Source organism: Nothoprocta perdicaria, unplaced genomic scaffold (genome assembly GCF_003342845.1).
Source record: "Nothoprocta perdicaria isolate Ctin4 unplaced genomic scaffold, notPer1 scaffold_86, whole genome shotgun sequence".
Lineage (NCBI taxonomy): Eukaryota > Metazoa > Chordata > Aves > Tinamiformes > Tinamidae > Nothoprocta > Nothoprocta perdicaria.
The window spans coordinates 847,813-874,640 of NW_020456154.1; the positions used below are offsets into that span (position 1 = coordinate 847,813).

Below are 26,828 nucleotides of genomic sequence, written 5' to 3' on the forward strand. Positions count from 1 at the left end.
CTGGGCTTCCCTTGCCGGAAAAATAGCTGCTTGGGAGTGTTAACAGCGTCCAGAGGGTTGGCGTTCGTGTGCGTGTGGGATGGGGGCTCCAAAACGTGTGTGTATCCCTGCACAAGTCGCGTTTAGAAAGAGGGAACAACCAGAAAGCATCGTTTTGGACCTTGAGTGAAAAGTGCCTAGTGCTCATTGCTGACCAAGGTCACCTCGCTGTGCTGAGGAGGTGACAGACCGCGCGTGAAGCACTGACACTGACACCGACACCGACACCGACACCGACACCGACACCGACACTGACACTGTCACCGACACCGACACTGACACTGCTGGGGTTCTTCTAAGAGAACTCAATAGTCTTAATTATTTGCTCCCTCTTTGGGAGCTATCTCAGACTGTTTTTCTTGGTTTCAGGAAAAATGGAGGCTTCTTCCCGCATTTCTAAAGGTCAGTGCCGCACATTCATTTCGTGGTGTGGGTCTTTCAGTCTCCTCTCTAACTTCATGTCCCCCCCAGCTGCCTTTGGCTGTCTCCCAGAACAGCTGCCCACCTTCCTCCGGGCAGCTCTTTTCCCTGCTTCCATGGAATCGGGAGTAAGGTTCCCTGCTTCTGTGGAACTGGGAATAAGCTTGATACTTAGGTTAGCTTTTTGGCTAATAGGATTAATTTGGGGAGTTTGGCGTTGCTGGGTGTGGCCATTCTGCATGAACACTGTGCATGGTGTGATATTTTCAGGAAACTTTACTGTTTCAGTGGCTCCCCGTTTGTGGCCTTTGCGGACGCCCTGCATAGACCAAGTGGGGAGCTGTGTTTGTCACAGCGAGTGGCACTGCAGAGGTGGCCTCTGCAGAGCCTTGGCCATGGGTACCTCCTCCTTCCCGAATGCCAGGGCTTGACCGACCTCCGGCTGCTGCTGTGGGRGTGTCAGTGCTCAGCTGTTGACATCTGCTTGTCAGAAGCAGAAGGGGAGCTGTCCTGTCCTCTGATGAACGCAGAGGATTTTCCTGCTCGCATCATACGACGTGCAGCGTTTCTGTGAGATAGCAGGACTCCCACCTCAAGGGCTTTGCTCTGGAATTATTTTTCCTGTGTCTTAACCTTACTTTTCTGAGCAGCWAGATTTATCATTCCACATTTTCCGTTTCCTTCTAACAGTTTCAGACTGAACTGTTGTCTGTCGTATGGGCTGCATGAAGTGCACTTTTGCCCTCTGCACAATGTCAAGAAGCCACTTAAGTCCCGCCTTAACGTCCGTTAGAGGGAAGTTGCACCACGCGTTGCCCGCGGCGCCCCTCGCCCTGCCGGGGTTGTTGCTGCCGGCGTGCCCCGGCCTCCTGCCACGCAGGGCGCCAGCTCCGCGTGTCRCCCGCGCTGCCGCGGGGCTGCTCCCCAGCCCAGCCCTTCCTTCCCTGCTCGCCAGCTTGGGATCTGTGGCATCTCTTCTTCTTCGGTCTGTGCTCCCCTCTTTTCTGYGTGGAGTTTGGAGTCTCGCAGCCTCTTAGCTGCAGTTGCTCATTTAAAGCCTAGCCTGCAAGCGCGTGTCGCAGCGTGTGCCGGCGCGTGGCCGCCTGCTGCAGCAGGGCCTCCATAAGCGGCCCTGCTGCTTTAGTGGCCCASGGTCTGAAGGGAAGCCAGAAACGAGCAGGGCACCCCAGGGCATGACTTCCAGAAACTCGCCACACCAAAGATTTCAGTGGAGATACAAAGGTGCTTATCAAAGCTTAATGTCCTGTGTCCGTCACAATAAACATTCCTAGAGCTAATTTTATTTGCCGCATGCGTTTTTCTTTTCTAGGTGAAAGGACTTGTGAAGCAGCACATAGATTCATTCAACTATTTCATCAATGTAGAGGTATGCTTTCTTGGTGGGAAGAGTGTGGCTCTATCATTAGAAAAAAATACAAGTAAGTTGATTCTTTGCCCCTTTTTCAGATAAAGAAAATCATGAAGGCCAATGAAAAAGTTACAAGTGATGCTGATCCAATGTGGTACTTGAAGTAAGTGTAAAACCAACATATATCAGCAGTAGAATACATGCTATCTAACAGGTTTGTCATTGAGTCTAGAATGTATGAATTTGTATAAATAGGCATTTATATGAGTATAGATGAAGAGAGTGCATGACTGTATGACTTAACTGTTATTTAAAGTGTAAAAAGATGTGGAGGCTTTAAGAACAGACCTGCTAAACAGAGCTGTTAGCCAGTTGTTAAGAGTACTTTATATTGCTGTTTTTCTATAGTTCAGTAATCTGGGACAACAGGACAGTTTATATCTATTTGCAAAAAACATGCTGCATGTGCAGAAGGCCCCAAGTTAATTTTAATCAATTAATTTTAGATCAAATACAGTGGGTTACTTGGGGAGGAATCGTTGCTTGTTGCTATCATTGGTATGTTCAGCAAAAGAATTTCCATTTTCATTAGACGCTCCCTGCACCCCTCATGTTGCCTGAAAAATACGTGGGTCGTTGCTCAACTTGGAAACGTTTGTATTGCAGGTACCTCAATATCTATGTGGGTACTCCAGATGTGGAAGAAAGCTTTAACGTGACACGACCTGTATCACCGCATGAGGTATTAATGATTCCATGTGAATTTTTCTTTTTTTTTCTTTTTTTTTTTTTTTTAAATCTTTGGGATTTGGGAGGTAGTGGCTGCATCTAACACCTTGTTTTGTGGACATCCCTGCTACTTGACATTTGGTGCCATTCTTTTATATRTTCWAYTTTWAAAAATGATATATTAAACTTCTAATGTCAGCATAGCTATCTTCTGCATGACTCAGTTCAGTCTCCCTTTCCCTCCCAGCCTTTTCTGGAGATGCATCTTTTGCTTTTTTTTGTTCATGAGCGGAATTAGATGGGATTTGATACTATTCTTAGAAATTGCAGATGAGCACTAACCTTACAGTTAAATTACTGTATTATATTTAATATATAAAAGTGATCTAAATATATAATACTTATAAATATTATATAAAGTATATAGTATACAAATATATATAATAATTATGTTTTGTTATTAACCGTATTTATCTTCTTGGTTTTGTTGCAAGTGATTAGGCTGACAAATGGCTGTGTACTTCTGCCATCTMTATATATATGCTAGAAAACAAATACTGCTGTGGTGGAAATTAGTGAGCTTGGTAGAATATAAGGTATAAGGCAGAAAGTATTCCTTTTTTCCTGCAGTACTATCACGGGGATGTCACTGCTGCTGAGAAACTTCCACATTCTTTTTGGCCTGGAAAAGGGACTTGAGCTTTGAACTTGCACCTTCATTTTCTGTTTACCTAAATACTTCCAATTGATTAACCTGTGTTAATCAGTTCACATTTCAGCACACCTTTTGTTGTTTTTTTTCCCTTCCTATATACTTTTTTCCTTGCTATATACTTGGTAGTGGATTATTTCCTTCATGTAATGTACATGGGAAGCYGTTGATTTTAGCAGGGAAGATGTGGATTTCCTAGGGGAGAGTTAGGAAAGAAGCCRTCTAGTGGCTGCCTCTTGTCCCTACCAACTTTGCCAGCTAGAAGCTAACTCTAGTGTTAACTACCTTGGAGGAGAGGTTTTAGTGCAGCTCGTGGTGCTTACAGTTTTGTAGCTAATGTTATAGCAGCAGATATGAGGGTGCACAAAATGCAGAAGGAACGACCTTTTCTATGTAAATGCAATTGCATGCAAAAAAAATGGCTTGTGCCTGAGAACTCGGACCCAAGAATGCAGTTAATAAAATATGTGCTGGTTATGTTTGCTCTTTTAATCAAAACAATAAGTAAAGTGACYGTAAATGCAGCAGAAAGCAAGGTGCTTCATGGGGTTTGTTCACTTTGAACTTAGATGTCCTGCACTCGCGTCTCAGGTGTATCCTCACTGCTACTTATTGCTAGTTTTCAGTGGATTACACGTGCARAAGTCATTGTTTTCTTAAATAGGGTGCTGATGGACTGAAACCATGGATTTTTGCTGTTTTTGAGATGGAATATTTATGTCATTACCTTTGCCTGTTAAATGCTTATGAATTTCCGTCCCAAACGCAGCTAAAACGATTGGAGCTTCACAAAGTGAGCACTTTGCCTGGTTTCAGTCATGTGAGAGCTTTTAAGTCCTTGGCCTCCTTGCAGATCCAGACAGGCCTGTGAGTGCCTGCCTCTGAGCCCTAGCCCTTCCCTGAAGGAAAGGAACAAGCAGCAGATCCGTGCACCATGTAATTCTTACTCTCTCTCTGTGCCTTGTGTGGACAAAGCACACGAGGAATCCTGAAGCCTTTTTTTTCCCACACGAATACTGACGAATCTACCAAGCCCTCCCACTCCCTTGGTTCTTGTGAGAGTTTCATCATCCATTTATACACAGGAGTTTAAATAATTAGAAGATGGCTGTATTTTCAGTTACTTTAAAATTCAGTGAAGTTGCCAAGAGCACAATGTGACCCAGTTTCCTCAAGTCACAGATTGAAAATCACTGGTGAGTGAGTGTTTTATGACCAGAGAAATGCTTTTCATTTCAATGTAGAGAGAAAGGGCCATCCAGTTTGCAACARTTCTTGAGGCCTCCTTTTCTGTACAGTTGCATCTTCAAGGCACAGGAAAATTTTAATTGCCTTTTATTAATTCGTAATTCATAAGCTGAGTGATTGTATAAAGCCATAACTATACAAGTCAGAATTCTGTTAAAATCCCTAACCCTGTAGCTCAGAAGTATAAAATGCTCAGTAAGGTCACAGATGACCTAGTGTGAGTTGCTCTGCCACATGGCAAACACAGTAGCTCTTGTCTTGCATAAAGTTGTGCAATACCTAAGGGTTAGCAAAAGAAGGATAGTAGAGCACGGTGAGGGAAAGCAGACTGAGGAGATCTGACTAGAAGTGATRGATAGATTATTTCAGACTAGATAGATACGCTATTTCATGTGCTGGATATTCATATGCTGCTTCTSTCACTATTTGAGGAATTTGCAAGTGGATTTTAGGAGACTGGAGAGGAAGGGAGACGTAGTGTTCCGTAAGCCGCCCTTGGAAGTAGCATCCCGCTGTGAGATTTACTCTTTATTTTATTAATAAGGTGGCTGGGTGTCCCTTTTACTCCCGCGTGCCTCTTGTCCTTCAGTTGGACTTCACGTGACAGCACCGCTCTCAGCTGTTGAGAGTCTTCATGTAGAAATGTTCCTCAGCCAAGACCTTCTCTCAGGGTGTGTGGATACCAGAGCACAGCACAGCCCTGAAACCCTTGTGTCTGCTCTGGCAGTTACACCTAGTCGTTTAATTAAATTGTTTAGAAGTTGCACTGTGCCCTGCTGTCCTCTGAAGAGACAGTTCCACTGGCTGCTTCTGAGACCTCGCAGGACTTGTATAGAGGTTTTTGGGGGTTTGCTTTTTAAACAAGAGACTTCTCCAGGCGTAATGCAGGAACTGTGGAGAGCTTGGTCAAGCATCACTGCTTGCTTTCTTCATGAGTGCTGATGAGGAGGACACATGAGTGTTGGGCAAACACAGGGGACTTTACGAGGGACTCTTGAYCTGAGCAGCCATCTGAGCATTTGGCTCTTCTCCCTGCAGTGCCGCCTCAGAGACATGACCTACTCTGCCCCGATTACAGTGGACATTGAATACACAAGAGGCAGCCAGAGGATCATCCGCAACGCGCTGCCCATTGGCAGGTAGGACACCCAGGGTCAAGCTTCTGCTAGCAGTTTTTATTTGCCAGCTGTTCYATGTGGTGGGAGAAGTTATTGCTCTGAAGAAGTGTGACTTGTTATAAGAGAAAGAGAAGTCAGGCAAGTCTTGACCAACAGCTGCAGAGGGTATGATTGTTAGGTTCTGTTACATGATGCTGCTTTGCCAAAGCTTTGCGAAATTTGCCAGCTCCCCAAGAAGAAGGAATTTAATCATGGATGTGGTCTGCATTTGGATGGAGATAAAAACAAAGACAAAAGTACATGAAAGAGTGCTACAGCTACAAGTTACAGTATTGCAAAATGTAAATAAACGTTTGCTTAGTTATCAAAGGTATTTTTCTCATGCTTTGGTACCTAACTTGTAGAGATATGTATGTGGAAGGTGTATGGTAAAACCGATAGAGCAAGTTGTTTGTTCGACCAAATTAAACTCTTCCTTAAAATTGTTCTGTTTTAGGGCCAAGACTGAGATAATTTGGAGTCTTTTCTTATTGTTATGTTGTTTTTCTAAGCCTGTCAGATGAGTTGAGGGTTTCAGTATTGTGGTGGGCATCAGATTTCCTCTAGAAATATGTGCCCAAGGGAGGAAAAAAATAGTCCATGACAAAAAAGGCACAGCCCGATGGTTCCAGTGTTTACTGAATGCCAAGTTCAAACTAACTGACTTTAAATAATAGTGGCCTGCCAAGATTCTTTAATAAATGCCTGTGCCTATTAGCAACAGTAGAATCCTAGCACGAAAGAGAAGGAAGATGCATAAGGAGCTACTTCTTGTGATAAAGATTTGAGTTGTCGTATGAAAAAAACGTACTCTGAATTTGTCAAGAGAAAATAATATTCAGCAATGCAGTTATAAAACCAAGCTCCAGTAGCTGTGGTAATACTGTAATGTTCTGAGACATTTGTTAAGAAAATGAAACTTTTTTTTTTTAACAGAGATCTGAATTTGACTGTTTTTAATTATTTTATACGGTGTCCTATGYGTAAAGAAAAGTATGTGTTTCTTCAAAATACGTGTTCAATGCAGTGAAGATGAGATTAAGAAAACATTTTCAATAGCTTGCCTGTGTTTTAAACCTTAAACATTCTCCATATTCCTTCCACTCTGTTCAGCACATTGTTCTGAATTTGACAGTTCATATTTTTCTATCTCAATCTAAAATACAAGAATATCTGTGGTTTTCTTGCAGAATGCCAATAATGCTGCGTAGCTCCAATTGTGTTCTTACTGGGAAAACTCCAGCAGAATTTGCCAAGCTTAATGAATGTCCTCTAGATCCAGGTATATCTTCACCCGCATTCTTTTATTACCATTGTGCTTTTAGTTTTAAGTGTACTTCTGCTAAAAGAAGTTGAGAAATGTGTTTGTGCACTGATGGGTCAGGCGGTAATAGAAGTGCTGTTAGTCCTTGGAAATGAAATGGACTGGGAAGAGGGGATCTTTTAGAGAGGAGCCCTTATTTGCCATGTCCTTTAAAGCAAGGAGGCATATGGTAATACTTGAAATACAGAAGGGTTATTACAAGCCTTTTTTTTAATCCTGCTTTTGCAGCATGCGCTGGGCATGTACTGTGCTAGTTGGTGCTGGTGGGACACTGTGACACGAAGTACTCCGGGGTCTTCAATAGAGGGCTGCATTTTGGAGGAGGAGTCTGAKGTGGCAGACATACAGATTTCTCCGTGTCTTAGATACAAGTATCTACTTTTTAAAATGTGTTTCAATGCATTATGAGGAAAGACTGAGTGAGTTGGGCCTGTTTAGCCTGGAGAAGAGAAGACTGAGAGGGAATCTGATCAATATGTACAAATACCTGAGGGGAAAAGGTAGGGAAGTTGGGGCCAAACTCTTCTCGGTGGTGGCCAGTGACAGGACAAGGAGCAATGGGTACAAATGGAAACACAGGCAGTTCCATCCGCATGTGAGGAAGAACTTCTTCCCTGTGAGGGTGCCAGAGCCCTGGCACAGGCTGCCCAGGGAGRCTGTGGAGTCTCCTTCTCTGGAGATCTTCCAAACCCGCCTGGATGCCGCCCTGTGCCCCGTGCTCTGGGTGTCCCTGCTGGAGCAGGGGGCTGGACTGGATGATCTCTAGAGGCCCCTTCCAACCTCAGCCCTTCTGGGATTCTGTAATTAGTACATGATAAATTTCTCACTGGAGTGCTGGGGAGAGCAAGTCAGTAATTATGGAAGATTTGCTGTTTTTATTTGATACCAAGCATCAGAAAGCAACCATTTTTTTTTAATGTATTAATTACATACCATCTTCCCTGATTTATAGTACTAACAATTTTATAATGCCTTCAAATAAATAACCTTGAGAGTTCTCAAGGTTATTTGAGTGCTTGAGAGTTCTTTCAGTCCCTTTTTGTAATCAAGTACTTCCCAAAGTCTTAGATGCCAAATACTAAATGTGAGCCTTGCAATCTGATGGAACATTTCCCTAGTTACTACAGGTTCCAGACAGAGTTTGTTCTTTACTCTTTCCAGGCAGAACTTTATGTCTTCTTTCACCCTTTGTGTATTTGCAGTTTACATTTTAGTAATTTATATCCAAAAGCGGATGAGAAAGCAAGAAAGAGGTGAGTTAAGATACAAAGATACTGACATGCAAAATTGTTCTTTTCTGTTAAATAGGTGGCTATTTCATTGTTAAAGGTGTTGAGAAAGTCATTCTTATTCAAGAGCAGTTATCCAAAAACAGAATCATTGTGGAAGCTGATAGAAAAGGCACAGTTGGAGCTTCTGTTACCAGGTATGGGAAATTCACACAATTACATGAAGAAGAAAGAAGCTGTGCAAACTGTACAATCTGACATACTGTTCTGTGTTTTTTTTGCTTTCAGCTCCACTCATGAGAAGAAGAGCAGAACAAATATGGTTGTGAAACAAGGAAGGTTTTACCTGAGGCATAACACCCTCTCAGAAGATATTCCTATTGCTATCATATTTAAGGTAATACAGATTTGTCTAGGTAATACAGGTTTGTCTCCAAGAAAATGTAGTTTGTAGTTCAAGAATGAGGATCAGCAGCAGTTCTCAAAATCTGATGTGTACAGAAGCACATGATAGGGATGAGGAAAAGAAAGCTATTTTCTACTGGAAAGTGGTGTCTACTTTAAAGCAGAGAGAAGAAAGCACCGCGTTTTCCTGCAAAGAGAGCACTGCTGTGTCAGGTGGATGTGTGTTACCCCCTTACTGCAGTGCAAGGTCCCTTTGCTGCACTGAGTGTGTTTCTGTTGCTACAGAAAATCAGAAAGCTTTTGCTTTCTCTTGTTTTGAGCTCTGTCTTGCAAGCTTGGGTTAAGATTCTTTCCCTGTTTGTTTTTGAACTTCGAGACTACYGAGTTGCTCAACATCCTTCATTTCAGACCTCGTGCTGCATGGCATAGCCACGAGCTGTTTTGTACTTCACTTCCAGTTATAGCCATGGGTTAAAATCACACCCACTGAGTTGCTGGATTAGCTTGCTTTTCTTGGAAATTTAGTTCCTTTCCCTGTGAACAAGCACCGTCTTAACCCTGCACTTGGGCTCTSTCCAGTCTCAGATTCCCTGTCAGACTTAGGAAACGTTCCAGTATCTCCAGCGTGGCGAATGCCTTGAACTGATGTGGTAGCTTTGAAGTAACCACCAGCTGCAGAAAGGTCGGTGCAAAARGCACCCACCTTTGGTCCTGCACAAGAGTTTGGGAATATTTGCCCTGCGAGCGGAGCTGGCTGCGGTGTCAGCTGCCCTGCTGCCTGTGAGCCTGCCAGGGCTGTTTCTGTCACCCTCAGCTTTTCTCCTTCGCTCCAGCCTGCTCGTGCTCACACACAGCCACAGACGGCCACCYGGGGACTCACAGACTCACAGTGTGATTGAGGTTGGAAGGGGCCTCTGGGGATCATCTAGTCCAACCCCTGCTCCAGCAGGGACACCCAGAGCAYGGGGCCCAGGGCGGCATCCAGGAGGGTTTGGAAGATCTACAGAGAAGGAGACTCCATAACCTGCTGGTGGCACCAAATGCCCAGGCTGGGAAAGGTATCGGTGTCGTCAGGCTGCAGCTGAGGAGAGCAGGGCCTGGCCTGGAATCTCTCCTTGCAATAGAAGTAAATTCCGTAGTTCTCTCCATCTTAACTGTTCTGTGTTTGTGTTCTCTGTTACAGCGAAGGAGATGCTGGGAGGGGATATCTTCTTGAGGAATGAATTGCCAGGAGAGGGCAGCACTTGCTCACAGCATCCCTATAGGTGCTGGCGTGTTAGGCTGAGCCAGCCATTACACACTGCTGTTCTGTATTGCCACAGCTCTTTGACTCCACGATAGCTGTTAGAATCTTTCTATTTTCCTAGGAAATGCTTTCTTTTTGCAAATAGAAAATGGATAAACAATGATTGGATATAGACTTAAGATTACACCAGTCTCTCCAAGTAGTTGGACGTCAGCTGTGCTTCCCTACCAGTGCTAAAGGAGGCTGAGAAGTGGTGTGTGGGCAGGAATGCACATGAAAAGTGTCAGAGTTAAGCTCATGACCTTTCCTGCTGCAGAAAGGTGCTAATGTGAATCCTAGTGCTGGTACCAGAGTACTGAAGCTCAAGCACCAAGCAGTTGGATTCCACMCTCACGTACAGACCTTTACTACATATTGTCACCCTCTGCTGGTACAGGTAAATACCTGCCKACAGAGAAGCTGCTGTTCTGGGTTATTAATCTGAGGAGGTTCCTTTTTGTTTTTTCCTAGCAGCCTTGTAATTTACTACTTGATCCTGTTCTGCCAGTGCTTGCTGTAATTTTCCCTTTGCCTGCTTATATCCCTCATGTCCTATATAAATGTTGTTTTTGATTATTTATTTAATGCTGTGCAATAAGCTCCTGGCAGTTCTGTAGCAAAATAACTCAATTGAAGATTTGCTTTGACTTAATCCAAAAGGGATTTAGCCTCTCCTGTTTTAACAATTCAGAGCGTGCCATCTTCGACTGAAACTTAATTCTCCTCGTGGATAATTGTCCTTTCCTTTCAACAACTTGTTAACTTGAGATACCTTCTATCCACAGCTGATGACTTTCTAACTGCAAAGTAAAAATCCTGGGTAGTCTTTGCAATGGATCGTCAGGCAGATGTGAACTTCCCACCTGTATTTTAACTAATAGAAGTGAAGCCACAAAGCCTGAAAATTGAAAATCCCAGTCCCACTAGGCATCTGTGTGTAGCCTCAGCTCTCTCCCATGTCAGTATTATATGTAGGAGGTGTGTTGGAAGAGCAAGGAGAAGAACTGAGTCCTGCTGAGGCCCAGGCTTCAGGAGATTCTTGTTGTACCTTATCTCAGTGCCTGTGCTGTACATCCATGGGGCATGGGTCTGCCTTGTTACCAGTCAGTGCTCTTGTGCCCGTAAATTAGAGATTGTATCACAGTGCACATCTGCAAGGGCCAAACTCAAGCTTCCACACAACCCTAATTCTGTTATTTTAAGTTGCCTTTGCATCCTTATCCTGTACAGTAGTAATATGTTGTGTAAATTTAGATTAAAAAGTAGACTGAGGAAACAATGGCAGGAATCCGTTGCTGAGCACTTCCTACCAGGTGTCATCCAGCAGAGCTCCACAGACCCCTTTGGCTTGGCCGAGGGGGTGCCTGGTGCCTGCCACGCGGGGCCTGGGGCAGCTGGAGGCAGCAGTTTTGCCAGGGACTGGCACAGCTCTCTGAGAGCTGCTAGGACAGGTTGGGCAATCTTGRGTTCTCTTCCTAGTCCCAGTGTCGATAAATGACCTGATGTTCTTCTGAATTAGGAAGTACAAGCAGGACAATACTTAAGGTGTATTCAGTTGGCTTGCAATCCCCGAAGACCTTTGTTTTAGCTGTTTTGGTGGTGCATGGATCACGTGAACTGGGTGTAGTGGATTTTTGAATATGTCAAACTGAGGGAAGCTGCGAGTGGCACGTGCTTTACTCGGTGGAGCTCGGGCAGACTTGGATAGTAGTGAGTGTTAGGGGATGTGGTCCTGAAGGATGGTGCTGTTTTGAAAAACATCAGGGTAACGTAAATGAGGATACAAAGCTGCTGCTTTTACAGGGAGCTGCAGCTGTCTTAAGGTAAGGCTGATTTTTTTCTTTTAGGTGAGTGGACTTAGTTCAGTAGACTTGAGTGGGTGGTGAGATCCAAGCCAATGAAGGTTGCATSCTGTCCAAAAACAAGCTGAGGAAGGAAGAGACTGATAAGCAGCCTGGGGGAGTTAAAAGTTGCATTTTATAACCTAAGTCATTGGGAGAAGTGTCTTTAGTTTAAGAAGAGCTTTTATTTGACCTGTACAGGGGAGCTACAAGGACCATACTCTAGGGCCTGCAGCAAAAGATTTGAACTGCAGGTCGAGTTTCGTGTTTCAAAACTTGTGTTAGTTTTGGAGCTGTTAAGATGCAGCTCTGGAGGATCCGCAGAGYGGTGGTCTTGCTGGATCTGCATGGTTACAGATTCCCAGGGCTGCAGTTTCATAGCTCATATTTGTTGAATTGTGAAATCTCCAGCCCAGTTCCGCCTGTGATGTCAACCCCAAACTTCCCTGACAGCTTTTTAATCCCGTCATGTGCCTGTGTCCGTTCAGTGATTTAGATGGATAGACTGCAGAGCTGCATTCTAGGGAAGTGCCATGGAAACACCCCGGCATCAGTAAAATGAGWTCTGGGAGCAAGAGCCGCTCGCTCTCGCTCTTGCACACACAGGTACACAGGTACAGAATCCCAGAAGGGCTGAGGTCGGAAGGGGCCTCTAGAGATCATCCAGTCCAACCCCCTGCTCCAGCAGGGACACCCAGAGCACGGGGCACAGGGCCGCATCCAGGCAGGTTTGGAAGATCTCCAGAGAAGGAGACTCCACAGCCTCCCTGGGCAGCCTGTGCCAGGGCTCTGTCACCCTACCGCACACGCAGACACACACACCGTCACACACGTGTCTCTTGCTTGTCCTGTTGACATGTGTAGGTGGATTTGTGTGTGCAGCTCTGTCCTTATTTGAGAATACAGAGGGAAATAAATGGATTTACTTGTGATCTATGGTATCAGCCCATCTTCTTCAGGCATTTGCCTAAGGTTTTAGTCGTTACTCCTAGCTAATTTCTCCTAATTTGCACGTATCAAACAGGAAGGCAAATATTGTTTGCAGGTATGTCCCAGCCTTTCCTGTCATGCAGAAATTAGTAGTTCTTATGTGGCTCTGCTGCTGCAAACTGAAAGTACAAATCCACACTACTGTAATGATCTGTCCTAATCTCRCCTTGTTTCCATCAGATTTTTATTTGGGGAATTCATGAAGTCGTAGGAAATAATCATCTTTCTTTAGTTTGCTATGGCTTTCTGTTTTTAAATGAGCAAAAGCTTAGGATAACTGCAGGTTGATTTTTATGCATTTCTTCACTATTTACATTACCTGTTATGTGACTGTTATGATCTGGCTGCCATCTCAAAGCTAACCCAGTGTGAAGAAACAAGGTCTTGTCTTATCAGCTGTCATTGGATGTGCTTTAGGTAAATGCATTCCAAGGATACYGGCCCTGAATGGCACAAAATTCCTTAATAAAATGGTGCACTTTCCTGGCATAAGTGCCATGACAGAATCAGTCCAGTTGTAGATCCTAAACTGTTTTGCTGGTCAGTTCTTAAGTCCCAGGTGCTTGGAAAATGTGTGTTGTGAAGCTTTTGCTTCTGTAGAGTTTTCATTTCATGAGTTTTGCTGTCAATTCACGATAGATTTTGCTAAGTTTCCTGCTGGGTCTTTTCTGTACTGTGTAACAGTCTTTAAAGAGGCAGGTAGGTTTAGAAATACTTGAAAAAATAGATTTCTGACATACAGGAATATCCCTTGTTCATGCTCTGCTAGTGAAGGGTGCCTGGAGRTCACTGGGGCGGCTGCGTAGTGAGGACGAAGCGGGACGAGGCGCCGTGGCCCGGCAAGCAGAGGCTGGGGAGCTGCTGTGCCCTGCTGCAGCCCGGGCTCCCAGCCCGTTGCAGATGTGCCCAGCTCATAATTGCTGATAAAGCCCAAGGTGAAGGGGCAGAGACTTAACTAGATGGAAATTCAACTGTTTCTTTTTTGGAAAAAAAAAGTTAAAAAAAAAAAGGCTGGATATTTGAGAATCAGAGCAGCGGGGTTTTGCAGAGGGAGAGCATTAGATAGGCGTTAAGCAAAATAACACCCAGTGAAGGTAGTAAAAAAGGAAGGTATTTGTGCATTTTTGAGGAAAATGTGGATTTTTGGGGCACTGCCAGTTTTTAATGAGAACCAGAGCGCTCGAGTCTACATAAGCCATTATTTACAATGGTCATTGTGGCTGGAGGTTTAAAGAATAATCTGAATGCAAACATAACTTCCTCACCAACTTCTGAGAAATGTATTATAGCTCAAGCAGCAGAGGTTTAGTGAGATTATTCTGTTTCTTGATATGGCAGAGCTCCAGACAAATGTGTGAAGGGGGGAGCTTTAGCACCATCTGGAATCCACAAAGGCCTTCACTGCTGGCTGCCACCTTGAAACACTTACTGACAGAGAGATTTCTCTAAACCTGTTAAGCACTTTCTTAGTTTATTAAGCTTTTTCCGCAGCATAAAGTCTAACAAGGTGTGCAAGGATCAGTGAAATAATAGAATGGCTTTCAAGTGGAATTGTGTAGTGAAGTCATCTTCTAAATGCAAAGAGCTACAAAGGAGGCAGACTGTAAAAAATTCTCAAATAGGGCGTTCTGTATCGCAGACAATTGGGTTCACGGAGCTGCTTGTGGTAAGAGACCATGTATAATCCTGTAAGTAATTTCATCTTGCTTTATTTGTTGTAGATTCTGAACTGGGTTTTGTTGTTGTTGCACATTTAAGTTTGCTGTTATCTGGTGTTGATTTTTCATAGGAGAATGTGTAACATTTAGCCTAAGTTGATGAAGAAAAAAAGACACTCTGCGAAGTGTATGTGTGTGTTCCTGCTGCTTATCAAGATTCCCATTTGGGGTTCTTCCCTAGCTCGAATGTGTGCTGCCAGTGCCAGATGGCACCGCTTCTGAGAGAAGAACTAGCTCTTGCTTAGTAGTACTGCTGACAAACAATACCAAATTAGCATAAGCAAATGTCAGTGAGTTAACATAAAGCCTGTGCTATTTCTGTCTTTTCTTCTTTTTCTAGGCCATGGGTGTTGAGAGTGACCAAGAGATTGTGCAGATGATTGGCACGGAGGAACATGTGATGGCTGCGTTTGCTCCTAGTCTGGAAGAATGCCAAAAAGCTCAGATTTTTACACAGATGCAGGTGTGTCTTTTTCACATGGCCGGTGGCTGTAACCTCTAAAGAGAATGGGGACTGAGCACTTGCCTGTGGATTGCTGACACAGAGACTTCGTGTCTTGAAGTTTCCTTCTGGGGGTTGTTTTAAGCCTAATTTAAGAATAAAGTGGTRAAGCTGGAGGGTACGAAAGCATCCAGGAAAGTAGGAAAACAGAAATATAGAAGTTACCCAGTGTGAGAAGTGCCAAATGAAATGAAAAGAGAGTTAGCTGTTTGGGAAGGACATGAATAGATGGAAAGGGTGATCTGTTGTCTACTGGAGAGGCTAATTCTCTGACGTAGGGGGCATGGTTTTCATTTCACATTTGAACCTCCTGTGTGGAGCTAGAGCATTTTTTTTTAACTAATCTGACCCTGAATTCAGCCAATTCATTCCCTTCCTCAGAAAACTGGTAAGAGAGTAAGAAGGTGTTAATGATTGCAAAGTACTGGTAGGCATAGATGTGACTGCCACATGSTAGTATTTTTGCCTAGGTAGCAGTTTGCTGTTTCATTATACCTGCATGAAGCTCAGCCAGTGTACAAAAGAATTGGAGATGAAAAGTCAAAGGAAAGAACCTGAATGCTTTTGCATATCCTTATATGTCTGCAGTCCTTTTTCTTTTAGTATCGTAGCAGTCATGCTCTTTACCACACCCTATTCCACTAAACATCATCTATCAGTTGTGTCAGTTGTCTAATAAATTTATTTATTTATTTATTTATTTATTTATTTATTCATTTATTTATTTATTATTTTATGGTCGTCACATATATTGATGTTTTTCACTTTGTCTGGAGTTTGTATCATCTGTGGTTAGTGGGAGTGCGTTTATGGAGGAGCCCATGCATCTCTCTCTAACATGTGCATATTTCTGTGAGTAACAATTCTGATACTAACTCAAGTTAATCAATCCACTTGACAGGCATTGAAGTACATTGGAAACAAGGTACGAAGGCAGAGGATGTGGGGAGGCCCAAAGAAGACAAAGATGGAAGAGGCCCGGGAGCTGCTGGCATCAACCATTCTGACACATGTCCTTGTACGTAATGTTTCATTTAACGGGGGTAAATTTTCGGCCTTGTTTTCTAACATGAGGCAGTATCTCTGCTACTTGAGGCCATGGCAAAGCCTGTAAGTGCTGTAAAAAAAACAAATTGTTCCATACAGAAAAAAAAAAAGGCTCTGTTGTAGACCTCAGCAAAGTTCTTATGAAGTTTTACAATAGAGGAGAGAAAATCGTAAAGTAAACAGTGAAATGCCCTTGAGTCTGAYGATGGTTTCAAGCCCTCTGGGTTGGGAGGTATGAGTTAGTCAGCATTGTTCCACTGTCATCCTCCTGCCTACATTATTTCAGAATTTCAGAATATTTCAGAATATTTAAGGTTGGAAGGGACCTCTACAGATCATCTAGTCCAACCTTCCCGCTCAAGCAGGCACACCTAGAGCATGTGGCACAGGGTGGCATCCAGGCGGGTTTTGAAGACCTCCAGAGTAGGAGACTCCACAACCTCCCTGGGCAGCCTGTTCCACTGCTCTGTCACCCTMACAGTAAAGAAGTTSCTCCTCACCTGGAGACGGAACTTCTTGTGCTTCAGTTTGTGGCCATTACCYCTCGTCCTATCGCTGGCCACCAGTGAGAACAGCCTGTCCCCTTCCTCCCTGCATTCTCCCTTCCTGARCTTATACATATTAATCATATCCCCTCTGAGCCGTCTCTTCTCCAGAGAAAAAAGGCCCAGCTCRCTCAGCCTCTCYTCGTACGAGAGATGTTCCATTCCCTTAATCATCCTGGTTGCCCTTCTCTGGACCCTCTCTAGAAGCTCCACGYCCTTCCTATACTGGGGTGCCCAGAACTGAACACAGTACATTAGGACATTGTGGCATAGGAGCACTCACACTTGTAATTCTTCTGGGCAGGTTTAGCGCCAGCTAGGGCTGGCAGATAAAAATTAAATATTTCCAGTGGGAATACTTCTGTTTAATGAACATTTGAAAGTATTCTTTCTTACAGACTTTTAAGAAATGGCCAGACATTGCATCAGTTGTGTTATGCATCAAATCTTCTGAAAGCAGAGTAGGGAGCTGATGGCCTTGAAGGAGTTGGTCAGGATGTGATGAGTTATGAATGAAATTGTCTCTGATCTTCCTCGCAGAAGAGGGTTCCTACAGTACAGGAACTTAGTATTTATCCTGGCTGAGGGTTAGGAAGAAGACTGCAAATTGTGGGTAACGCTTGTTACACTTACATACGCTTGTTACACGTAACATACAGGAGAGAAAAGTATAAATTTGGTAAAAATATCAAGTGATAAGGCTGTTGCCAATCTTAATTGGTAAAGATATGCAACAGCTGGAAAATGAGCAGGAAAGAGATGGTCCCTATCACAGGATCGTGCAGGTCTTGGTAGCCTGTGTGAAGAGACTGATCTGTATAGCAAAGTCAACAGAACCGTTATGAGGTGAATTTTCTTGGCAGGGGAATATATTTTTACTTGCTTTGTAGCTAGAATAAGTAAATCATCCTCAAAGAGAAAAAAAATGGATTAAATCAAAAATAGTCTGAACCTCTATGAAGTCCTGCACCTTTGAACTGTTTGTCATCCTATGTAGTTTTTCTGCAGTCAGGCATTGTTAGCTGTACTGGGGACCTTATTTCATGACGTGTTATTCTCTCTTTACGTCTGTTTCAATTTTACTGAAGTATATCCCTTTCAGGGTGGCTTTTGAAGAAGGTAAAATACACAAATGTTCTCAATTCTTCACTCAGGCCAGCTTCCCCTGTGAGTGTGTGTCCTTAGGAATTGCTCCTGAAACATCAATCTCTTATTTTCTTTTTGYATGCAGGTAAAAGAGTTCAATTTTCGTGCCAAGTGCATTTACACCGCAGTGATGGTGCGCAGAGTCATCCTGGCCCAAGGAGAAAATAAAGTCGATGACAGAGATTACTATGGAAATAAGCGTCTGGAGTTGGCTGGGCAGGTGGGTTTCTGCTGTTGTGCTGAGGGCACTTTGGAGGTTTTGCTAGTATCTGCTTTTAAAAAAATTAACAATAAGGAGTACCACTGTCGTCTTGACTGAAGTTTTTCCTCCCATTTTATTGCCTTGTATTGACTTTTTTTGTATTGACTCTCAGATATCTTTCYCCTGACTAGCACTAAGTTGTGTTCTCACTTCTGTGCAGAAGTGTTGGGCTCACTGTTGTGCCAGGTAAAAGGACAGAGCAGGGTAAAGATGGCATCAGTTCTTGTTCCTTTATGACACTGTTGGTGCCATCAAGGCAGCCCTAAGATCCATCTCCCAATGTCCCTCGTCTAAGCAGCCAGAGAACGAGCTGGAGCCCAGTAGGTGCCTGTAAGATCCAGGTTTACTTCGGGCAAAATTTGAGGGGKTTATTTGAATCTTCTAAAAACAGGCAAGTTAACGGGGCTGACTAAGTGAGAAGGACTTGCATGAACCTCTCGGCTTGCCCTCGCACTGTGGCAGAAGGAGTAACAACAAACGGGGAAGCTGGCGATGGTTGGAGGCCTGACTGGCACCGCTGTGGTGCGGAGAGCCTGGCACTTCACTGCTCTCTTCTGATGCGGCGAGGAGCTGCCCGTCAGGTGAAGSACCTGCCTCGCCCCCAGAACACAGATAATTCTTTACCATGGGTAGTTATTAGATTCAAGTGTTTGTATAAATTTTGGATTTCATTGCTCAGCTCTCTGTTTTTTTCAGTTCAGCTTTTGCCAATCATTATGAATTCTCACTTCCTTTACATTTAAATTGGGTCCTTATATGTTGCCTCTTGTCCTGTTCTCCTCCCCACCATGTCCTTTAACACGTGCACGTGTCTGTGCACACGGGTGAGCACATACAGGCACCCCCAATCCAAGGCAGAGTAGCACAGATTGAAGTGTAGTGGGGAGGYTGGGGTTTTTTTGTTGTTGTTTTTTTTCCCCTAATATTTTAGATGCAGGCAGTGTAGCAGGTTAAAAAAAAAAAGACTTTTCTACAAGCTGTAAGAAAAAGGTCTCTGCTTATATGGATGTTAACAACCTAAGTTTTATTAAACTAACTAGGAAAGGTTTTAAGTGTGGAGGATTATCATAGCAAAGGCAATGTGTTTTTGTTCCCACATCAAGGAGAACTGTGTGGGAAAGGTTTGTAACMCTTGGTTAAGAATAGTTCTGGCTCCCTTGTCATATTTTAAAGGTTCATTTCAAGCTSAAGGCTTGAATTCCTCATTCCACAGGTTGTCAGTATAATATTAATTTGAGGTGATGATAGACTAAAAAGTGTGCAGAGATTTTATTTTGTCAGCTTCTAAATATTTAGGTAAAGTTTGTGTAGGTGAAATGGCCTGGGTTGGTTGGTTTGTTTTTGTTGTTGTTATTTTTTGTTTGTTTGTTTGTTTTTAATGCCAGTGTGTTCCTGGAATTACAATCCTGTTGCTTTAAAATTTGAATAAAGAAAAAAAAAAAAAAAAAAGGAAAGATTCCCATGTGAGCAGAAAAAACCTAGTGGTCTAAACAATGTAAAGACATAAAAGGCATTGTGTTTATAAAAATGTGTGAAAACAATAGCTGCTAATTTCACACCCCATGGGACAAGGGAGTACGAAATGTGCTTTAGCTTTAGATAACAGAGCTGCAGCCAGCGGCCAGGCTGGTTTGCAGCAGCTTTCCCTGGCTCTGCCTGCCACCGGAGGCCTGGCAGGCCAGGTGCCAGCTGAGGTGTTAGCAAAACCTCCCCATTTCAGGCTTAATCTTTTCACCTGCCGTTTCTCTTTCCTTAATGTGTTCATTATTTGCTGAGCATTACTCCGTTCTTTGTGCTCTTTTTTTTTCCTCTCTTTTTTTTTTTTTTTGTCCTTTTTTTCCCCCCCTTTTTTTTTTGTTTCTAATGCAGCTTGCTTTGTATGGGTGAGATATGGAACAGCACCAAAATCCGGCACCCTGGAAAGCAAGGGATTTCTACCCTGTGACAAAAGAATAGCGCCTTGACTTCAGAGATTGCCTAATCCCAGCTGTTCTGATAATATAATTAAGGCTGCCTAATGTCTTTAATTTTGCAACCAGTTTGTGTGAAAGGGAGAATTTGGCACTCTAAAGGCTTAAACGCTAAATAGCAATCTCAAGGCGCCTAATTAGAATTCTCTGACATTAAGCTAATTGGTGAAACTGTATTTCAGCAGCTTAACTTCTTTATTAATTTTTCTTAGGATTTTCAATGAAAATCAATTGATGAGCTGTCAGTTTTTTTTTTTTTTTTTGCTTAAATATAATTTGCTCTCCAGTGCTCCTGTCTTAAGCAGGCTGAAAGGCCCCGGACTAACTATGAAATCCTCTGAATATTATCACTGGCATTCCATCCCTTTTCTTTAATCACTTACTCTTGACCTAAATAATGTGGTTATTGTGAGACTCTGCCTTGCAGAGAGCCGAGGCTCTTGCAGACAGGCTGTGAGGGAAAATGGCAAAGCCTGACGCTTCCCAACTCGGCAAACAGTAGCACTTTGCTGTGCTTGGCTTCTAAGTTATTTTATTAGTTCAGAGCAAAGGAAATAAGGGAGGTTGACTTACCCGCTACAGCGTACAGAAGTAGGAGACTTTGGCAATTTTACAGTCAAGAAATCAGATGTGAAGGTATTATCCTGTACAATTGCTTTTTGTTAGATGTTCCTTTAAGTCCTTCTCTGAAACCTGTTTTGATAAAATATACACCGTGATTATTTTTCCACACAGTCTAGCTCTTAGATAACAAGATTTTCAGCCATCTACAAGCTGTGCACATCTCTTCTTTCCTTTAACTTTTTTTTTCCTTCTTCTTTGAAACTCATCCCTCAATCTAATTTTTGGAGACTTCTGTTCATTCTCCTGGCTGCCAGTGGAAAGTGATGAAATGCTGGAAGCTAAGAAGGTTTTTTGCAAGAGTGGGCTGTTGCTCCCTAGTTAAGCTAGAATTTTGCAGTTAAGCCGTTCTTTGTCATGGGTGAGGGACAAGGTGGCAATAAAGTATGTCTTTGCAGATGACTTCTTAAGAATAAGCTCAGGCTTCAAAAAATTAAGTAAATCAGAGGTGTGCCATAACCTTTTACCTTTCTTTTTTTTTGTCAAGTTATTTAAACGGAATAATTTAAAATATTTGCATGTGTCACATAGGAATAGCACTGCGTAGGAGGGCTTGGTGATGGGTTGATATGTAACATCCCCTGGATCTGTGAGCACTAAATTGTCTTGGTATCCGTTTGTGCAGAGTCAAGCCTGATCCTCCCAGAACGACTGGCAGAGTGGATTACATTAAAAAATATATATATATAAAAATTTATTAAATAAATATACATATTAAATATAAATACTTACATTCATATATCAGTAAAATATAAATATAAATAAATGTATTAATATATAGATAAAATATAAATAAATAAATAAATAGAATAAATAAATAAAAGTGAAAAGCTCAATCTTGTTATTGTTTTCATCCTCCATCCTTCCCTACTGATGAAGGACATGTGTGTGTTTCCATTTTCTGCATAATGGCACCCTCATTCCTGTTCCTCTGAGGAGATCACACAAGGATCATTTGTGTAGGGGCTTTTGCACCTCCCCTTTTGATCAGATGGGGGTTTTAATCCTTGRCAGTTGCTGTGACTTCATCAGTAGGTCCAATTCATGGTCAGCATCTCCAAATGACTTGGTTAGCCCAGCTGGGCAGGTAGGTGGAAGAGAACAACTGAAACTAGTGTCCCAGCCTATTAATAGAGGCACGTTTACACTTTCCCACGTTGGGAGCTGCTGTAAAATAGAGTTTCAGGATAAGACTGGCACACGGTGGAGTTTACACCGCTCCCTTGCAAAGCCAGTCACCGTGAGCATTTGTGTTTGCATTATGTGATATATTTTAAGTGCTTTGGGAAGCTACAGGGTGACTGCAGGGAGAGGTTGGGCAAGTTGTAAAAGGAAAGCAAAATAGCAAAAGATCCCAGGTTGTGCAGCTCTTTCCTCTTATGGATGTTTTAAGAACGAGAAGTAGTTAGTATATATAGTGTGTATATATATGTGTGTGTGTATAGTATATATACATAAGCAGGAAAATAAGYGAGTTAAATTATAGTGCTTTGAAAGAATCACCACGTGTGGATAAACACTCTCCCTGCCTGCAGAGTCCTGTGGAGAGCTGTACACCTTCCACCTTTCTCTGGAAATGCTGCTATCTGCAAAACATATCTGCCCTCCCACCTGAAGAAACTTATTTTCTAACTGATCAGAAACACAAAATTACAAATATATCTGCTCATTTGCTATTTTTTTCCCTGCATTTTCCAGACCTAGAAAAATATCATCTTTCCTTTAATCCTTTTATTTTGTATTTCCAGCTTCTTTCCCTTCTATTTGAAGATTTGTTCAAAAAATTTAACTCTGAGCTGAAAAAGATAGCGGACCAGGTGATCCCCAAGCAGCGAGCAGCTCAGTTTGACGTCGTGAAGCATATGCGCCAAGACCAGATCACCAACGGCATGGTCAATGCCATTTCCACAGTAAGTAGTTTTGCCTTAATTCTAATATATGAAGTTTTGCACCATGTTGAACGATGGAAGAATGTGGATTTGGTTTTGATGGCTCCACTTGCTTTGGCCGTAGAAGCAAATCTACATTTAATAGTCTTTGTAGATCATAGTTGCAAAAATCTGTATTTGGCCGTGCCTTGGGATCGTTGCGTGAAGGATCATTAATCATCAAACCACTTTTCATTTCAGCATTTGCTGCCAAGTGATGTTTGAAGYGTTTGTGAAGAAATGGTAAAACAAGCAAATTTAGAATACGATGGTGTTTATCTAACCTGCTGTCTTCCAGGTTCTAGTTTCTTATTTGATTCATGGTATTTTTTTATTATCTGGATTTACCCAGGGTCTAGCTGTAATGTATGTCCAAGTGGTGCTTGAAAAACAGCATAAACTGTCACGAATAGAAAACATTTGAAAACAAAAAAAAGCTGAATTTTGAGCCCCTTTAAGATGACTGTGTTTTTATTTGTATAATAAAAGAAAATTTGCAGACTATGAGGTAGCACCCCTCTGCTACATTAGTAATTGATATTGGCTTATTTAACATAGGGAGAGCTGCTAAATGGCACATGACTGCAAAACTTTGTAGTAATCAAGCCTCAAGATATCTGTTTTGGCTAAATTTTAACCCATGTCTGCATAGAATGGCTGTTTTCATTTGTGGTGGCGGACCAGAACAAAAATAAAATTACTTGACTYTGCCTCTTTAACACATCTGTAACCCAAAATTGTTAGAAGGTTCCTGAAATCTAGCTACAAGTTTGTAAACCACTTTGGAATGCATGAATTTTTAGGAAATTAGATTACTCCAAGTATTCTAGTGGCTGGTAAAAATTTTGCAACTCATTTTTTAATCTTTGGAACTCTTGAGACGGCTTTTTTTGCTTAGCATGAGACTGAGGTCTTCCTTCAGTTCTTGCAAACAAAATTAACTCCACAAGCTGCATCCAAACCCACCAGCAGCCTGTTACTTACAAATCCCAATGTTAAAGCTTATCACYATTTAATTTTATGAGTGCCCCAAATGTGGTTAAATCTCTGCAGTGCACATAACCAAAACAATTGACAGATTTGTTTCTCTCAGTGCTAGTGCTTCTTCTAGCTGGTGCCAGTTTTTCCGTTTGGACTGACAGAGATAAATCTGCAAATGATTCAGTCCATATTGTAACGTCTTCCTTCTTCCACTGTCTTAGGACATGTTTTCTTGCCTGCCACATAAGCAGTTAAACACCATCTGCTCTTAAGCATTGAAAACAATTTCTCYAGAACAATGCCCCGTGCATGCTATTCAGGAGATTAAGCAAATACCACAGAAATCATTCGTGGAAACAGCAATCTCCAGTCTCACCAGAGCGCCTCAGTGATGGCCTCCAAGAGCAAGAAATAACTCTGCACGTTGCTAACTGCCCCAGCTGCCTGAGGAGAGCCCATACCACCCCTGTCAGCAGTGCTGCTGACTCCAGGGCTAGTTCTCGAGTCCCTCAGGCAGCCACGGTGCAGGTCTGATGGACGTCTTGGTGCCTGCAGAATCTTGCGATGCCCCTGAGGCTGCAGCCTGACACTTCCTAGGAGTTTATCCTGGAAACACAACTCTTCATAGTGGCACTGACCAGCCTGAAATACGAAATCTCTGACATRTGCCCAGGGCCTGTGTTTCGTGGTTGGTGTAATCCTAGCAGAAAAGCTGGTTAGACACACAAAACCCCACACTACTTCTGTGTTAAGTCACACAAGGAAATGAGTCGTTTTCCTCTGGATTCTTTAGCCAAAGAACTTCAGGAAAGTGTAGACAACTTTGATATTAAATTTCTCTAGCAAACACAGCTGCATTTCCTGCCAAAAAAGTCATGAACCAGGTAGAACAGAGAGTTTATCAATTGCATTGTGAAAGTGTATTCCACACAAAAGACCTCAGTAAGGACATCAGGCCAGCTTCGGAGGGGAGGAGCTTTTGGAGAAAAAGGAATGTCCAYAGAGGGAAAACAGAAAAGAACTTTTTCCTTGTTGAAAAGAACATTCAGATACCAAGTTGGGTATTGAATTACCTGATTAGGGGGAAATGATGAAGAATCTTTATGTGGYTGAATGTATTGTAGCATAAGTATGTTCTGGTCTGGAAGAACAATTACTTTATTTAAACTTTTTAACAATACAGATTCTATACAAGTATCTAGTCACTAGCAGATTATTTGTAGGTGGGTAAAGTTTTAGAACGTGTAGAAAGTTTTATATAAATGGGCAACAGGTAGTACAAAGCTCCTCTAATCCCATGCAGTCCAAAATACCCCAAAGATATCAAAACAAGGACAAACTGTTCTARATTTTTGGAAATGTTTAATCTTCTTCTACAGGGAAATTGGTCTCTGAAAAGATTCAAGATGGACCGCCAAGGTGTGACGCAGGTGTTGTCCCGCTTGTCTTACATATCTGCGCTGGGAATGATGACTAGGATCTCTTCCCAGTTTGAAAAGACAAGGAAAGTGAGTGGTCCTCGATCTCTGCAGCCCTCACAGTGGGGGATGCTCTGCCCATCTGACACTCCTGAAGGAGAGGTAAAATACTTGTGTTTTGCTGTTAGCATTTCTCAGCCTCCCCAGGGATGGAAACACATTTTGTTTTGAGGTAACCGGCCTTATGTCAGAGGAGGAATTCTGCTGAGGAAGGTTTAAAGGTCAGTCTGACCTCATAACTCGTTGGTGTTTTTGCACCCCGTCTAATTACACTGTATCCCTCCTTACTCTGTTGCCGGTTCTCTTCTACCGGAGTGGACTGGCTGAAAACTGTGCACACAAATCACCTGAGAATGGTATAAGATAATAAGATAATAATAGAAAAAATTTCAGTATCTTCTGGTGTCTTGAGTCATAACAATTAACTCTAATAGCTTATATTTTAATAGCATCACTTTTGTCATAAAGTTTATGAATAATTAGTGTATTTAGTCATGTTTTGTCTTGGAGACTTATAACAGTAGAGAGAGCAATATAGATTATAAATGTTTGGATCATTTAAGAATTACAGTTTTGTAATCTGTCCTTTTTACTAGTTCTTGTGTGCTAAAAGATTACATTTCAGTGTGATTTAGAAAAGTAATTCCTTTCTTCCCAATTTTCAGTAATGTTAATCTGTATCAAATTTTTTTCCACTTATGCCTGACTTTTTTAATGTCTCATAAATAGAGCGTTTGGGAAAAAACATTTTGATAGCAATAATACTTTTACTTAAAAATAATTGGTGGACTTTTTATTATATTTTATTCCAGGCTTGTGGTTTGGTTAAAAACCTTGCCCTCATGACTCACATTACCACAGATATGGAAGATGGCCCGATTATTAAACTAGCTAGCAATCTTGGAGTGGAAGATGTCAACTTGCTCTGTGGTGAAGAACTCTCATATCCAAATGTGTTCCTGGTTTTCCTTAATGGTATGGAACTTTTTAGCAATCTGTCTCCATTTGGCTGTTGAGTGTTGGATGTTTTTTGAGGACTAACTCTCAATTTCTGAAGTGTGGTGAACTTTGGAGGCATTTCTCCATGTGAAGATAACTGCAACAGTAAATATTTTGACACAGCTAGACAGGGCAGACAAGCTGGATGATGTATTTACTTACATGTAGCTTTGTCCTCAGAACTGTTACTGCAAGTGATTTTACCTGGAAAAGAGAAGGTTTTTTAAGTTTCAGAACTGTTTCTAACACTTGCATGAATAAGTACTAAAAAATATCAAAAAACTGCAGAATAATCTGCTGCAAATTTTCTTTTCCCCTTTTCCTTTTTTAGCTGTTAACCAAGTGATTTGCCTTTCATAAAATATTTTTTAAAGAGAATAGTACCCCTACTTTTGTARCAACTTCAGTTTACAAATTCAGAGCTGCAGTTACAGGACATATTTTGTTTTACGGCAATCTCTTTATTTTTATGCTTATTCATGCAAGTGTTTTGAAAAACAAAAATAAAACATTAATTGCCTACCGAGTTTGACAATGCTGCTTTCCCTAAAAAATACCTTTTAAAGGAAAACTTGCTTTGTAAACAATTAGAAAAAAATATACCTTGGAACTCCTTTTTTGTCTTAATTTGCTAGATGGATGTTCTGATGAAAGTGCCTTGCATCTGCACACTCCTGTTCCTTTTAAAACCAAACTGTAACCTTTCTAAATCAACAGTTAATAAGATATCACATTTCAAAATACTGGCATTTCAAATACTACAGCTGTGATTTTAGAATGGCCTTTTGCCAGCAGTATTCACCTCCAGGGACTAGTATTTAATGTCTTTCATGGTGAATTAGTCCTCCATTTGCCTTCAAATTAAACAGTAGTTTCTCTTCAG

General features: G+C 42.1%; 1 protein-coding gene across 1 annotated transcript in view; it reads left to right on the plus strand.

Annotated features, from left to right (window-relative positions):
- Positions 1–394: 394 nt before the first annotated feature.
- Positions 395–26,828, plus strand: part of POLR3B (RNA polymerase III subunit B) — a 65,464-nt gene continuing 39,030 nt past the window's right edge. The window contains exons 1-14 of the mRNA XM_026052227.1: positions 395–441; positions 1,790–1,846; positions 1,927–1,991; positions 2,495–2,570; positions 5,556–5,656; positions 6,865–6,956; positions 8,307–8,424; positions 8,516–8,624; positions 14,807–14,929; positions 15,870–15,986; positions 17,792–17,926; positions 22,308–22,469; positions 24,848–25,048; positions 25,759–25,921. Of these exons, the coding sequence (XP_025908012.1) occupies positions 1,939–1,991; positions 2,495–2,570; positions 5,556–5,656; positions 6,865–6,956; positions 8,307–8,424; positions 8,516–8,624; positions 14,807–14,929; positions 15,870–15,986; positions 17,792–17,926; positions 22,308–22,469; positions 24,848–25,048; positions 25,759–25,921 (1,450 nt within the window). The 5' untranslated portion in view covers positions 395–441; positions 1,790–1,846; positions 1,927–1,938. The remainder of the gene's footprint in view (positions 442–1,789; positions 1,847–1,926; positions 1,992–2,494; positions 2,571–5,555; positions 5,657–6,864; positions 6,957–8,306; positions 8,425–8,515; positions 8,625–14,806; positions 14,930–15,869; positions 15,987–17,791; positions 17,927–22,307; positions 22,470–24,847; positions 25,049–25,758; positions 25,922–26,828) is intronic.